We start from the raw sequence: 1493 nt of genomic DNA, 5'->3' as shown, positions 1-1493 counted from the left end.
GTGCAGCACTCTGTGGGTCTGAAGTGAACCGATTCTATATTTGCATCCTAAACCACAGTGTTAGTCTTTTCCTCTCTCTTTCTTAAAATATTTGCATAAGGAAGCCCACCACCAGATGTTTATTTTTAGGCTACGGTTCAAGGACTTACCGCGCTCCATAACTATGGGAATGACTTGGAAAAGAGAGGCATTTTGAAAAAAAGAGGGAGAAAGTGAAGTGGAGGCAGATTCGTTTGCTGTGTCTTTGTGCATGCAGATGCAGTACGTCTGAGCAGATTTAGGCCTTTTGTTTTTCCATAGTGTTTAAGGGAGCCCAGTTGAGGAGCAGGTTGCATATCTGCACACTGCAGCCGTACAACACACAAGCACCGTCTCTGGCAAAAGATGTGTCAGCCCACATACTCTTACCACACACACACTCTCTCTTTAAAGTGATCAAGGAACAGTAAAAAAGAAGAGAAAAGGCTGTTAAAGAATTGTATTGTAAGACGATCAGTTATGCTGTGGTCGGCATGAGTGCATCAATCAAACACTAATGCACACTCACTGTAATCTCTGAGCAAGCATCCGGTAATCCCCAGCGAGGCTCTCCACTTCAGGTGATGCTCCCTGTGCAGCTGTTTTGCTTAACTTGATGGTGTTGCTAATGTGCTCATTACTGTTCTGCTGAGCTGATTACCATTTAATGTAAATGAACGCTAGTTTGAAATGCGTCGCAGATGCAGGTGCTCTCCTCCATGTTTTTTTCCTCTCTACCTATTCATTTTAATTCCTCTGTTCTTTGTCGACGCTCCCTTTTTCAATTACCTCTCTACCCACAACTCCTCATCTGTCTGCTTCACTTCTTGGTTTCCTCTTTACTGACCCGACCGTTCTCCTGCTCCAGCCCCTCACACAGGTCTGACCACAGCCGATTACTACCACCAGATGGCTCTGCTGGCGGGCCATCGCAGCCCTTACACCAACGACCTGCTCCCTTCTGTGGCGTCCACAGCCGGCGCCAGCAGCGCCAGCGCCTTGCACATGGAATACCTGCAGGCAATGGAAAGTAAGTCTGACTCCTAAATAGTTTATGACAAGCCCATTTTATCATATCAGGAGGGTTGATCCTGGACCACTGTTTCAGTGTTATAACATGAGGTCCAACTGATCCGGGCTCAACAGTTTGTGTGTGTGAGATTGACAGACCATGGGAGTTTTCTGAACTTAATTTTGGTGATGACAAGTTCAAGTTCTTGCCAAGTGGGATTAATAGAAGAACAGGCATTTTCAATATCTATTTTCAATGTCAATGTCATCTATTTCTATCTATGTTATTTTACAGCGTAAGAAGAACAATGCTTTTCTCAACTCATAACATGCCGGGAACATGCAATCCCTAATTTCTATTTAAAATGTCAAGCTCACCAAAATTGGATATAGATACATGGCATTCAATAAACGGCAAAAATGTGCATTCATTTCAGTTAAAAACCCGACTAAATATTGTAAAA

General features: G+C 43.6%; 1 protein-coding gene across 1 annotated transcript in view; it reads left to right on the top strand.

Annotated features, from left to right (window-relative positions):
* gli3 (GLI family zinc finger 3) overlaps window positions 1–1493 on the top strand; it is a 90337-nt gene that overhangs the window by 68858 nt on the left and 19986 nt on the right. The window contains exon 6 of the mRNA XM_032503403.1: window positions 887–1048. Within this exon, the coding sequence (XP_032359294.1) occupies window positions 887–1048 (162 nt within the window). The remainder of the gene's footprint in view (window positions 1–886; window positions 1049–1493) is intronic.

Source organism: Etheostoma spectabile, chromosome 22 (assembly GCF_008692095.1).
Source record: "Etheostoma spectabile isolate EspeVRDwgs_2016 chromosome 22, UIUC_Espe_1.0, whole genome shotgun sequence".
NCBI classification, from domain to species: Eukaryota; Metazoa; Chordata; class Actinopteri; order Perciformes; family Percidae; genus Etheostoma; species Etheostoma spectabile.
Note: the sequence above shows the minus strand (reverse complement) of the source record. Positions and strands in the feature narration are given on the sequence as shown.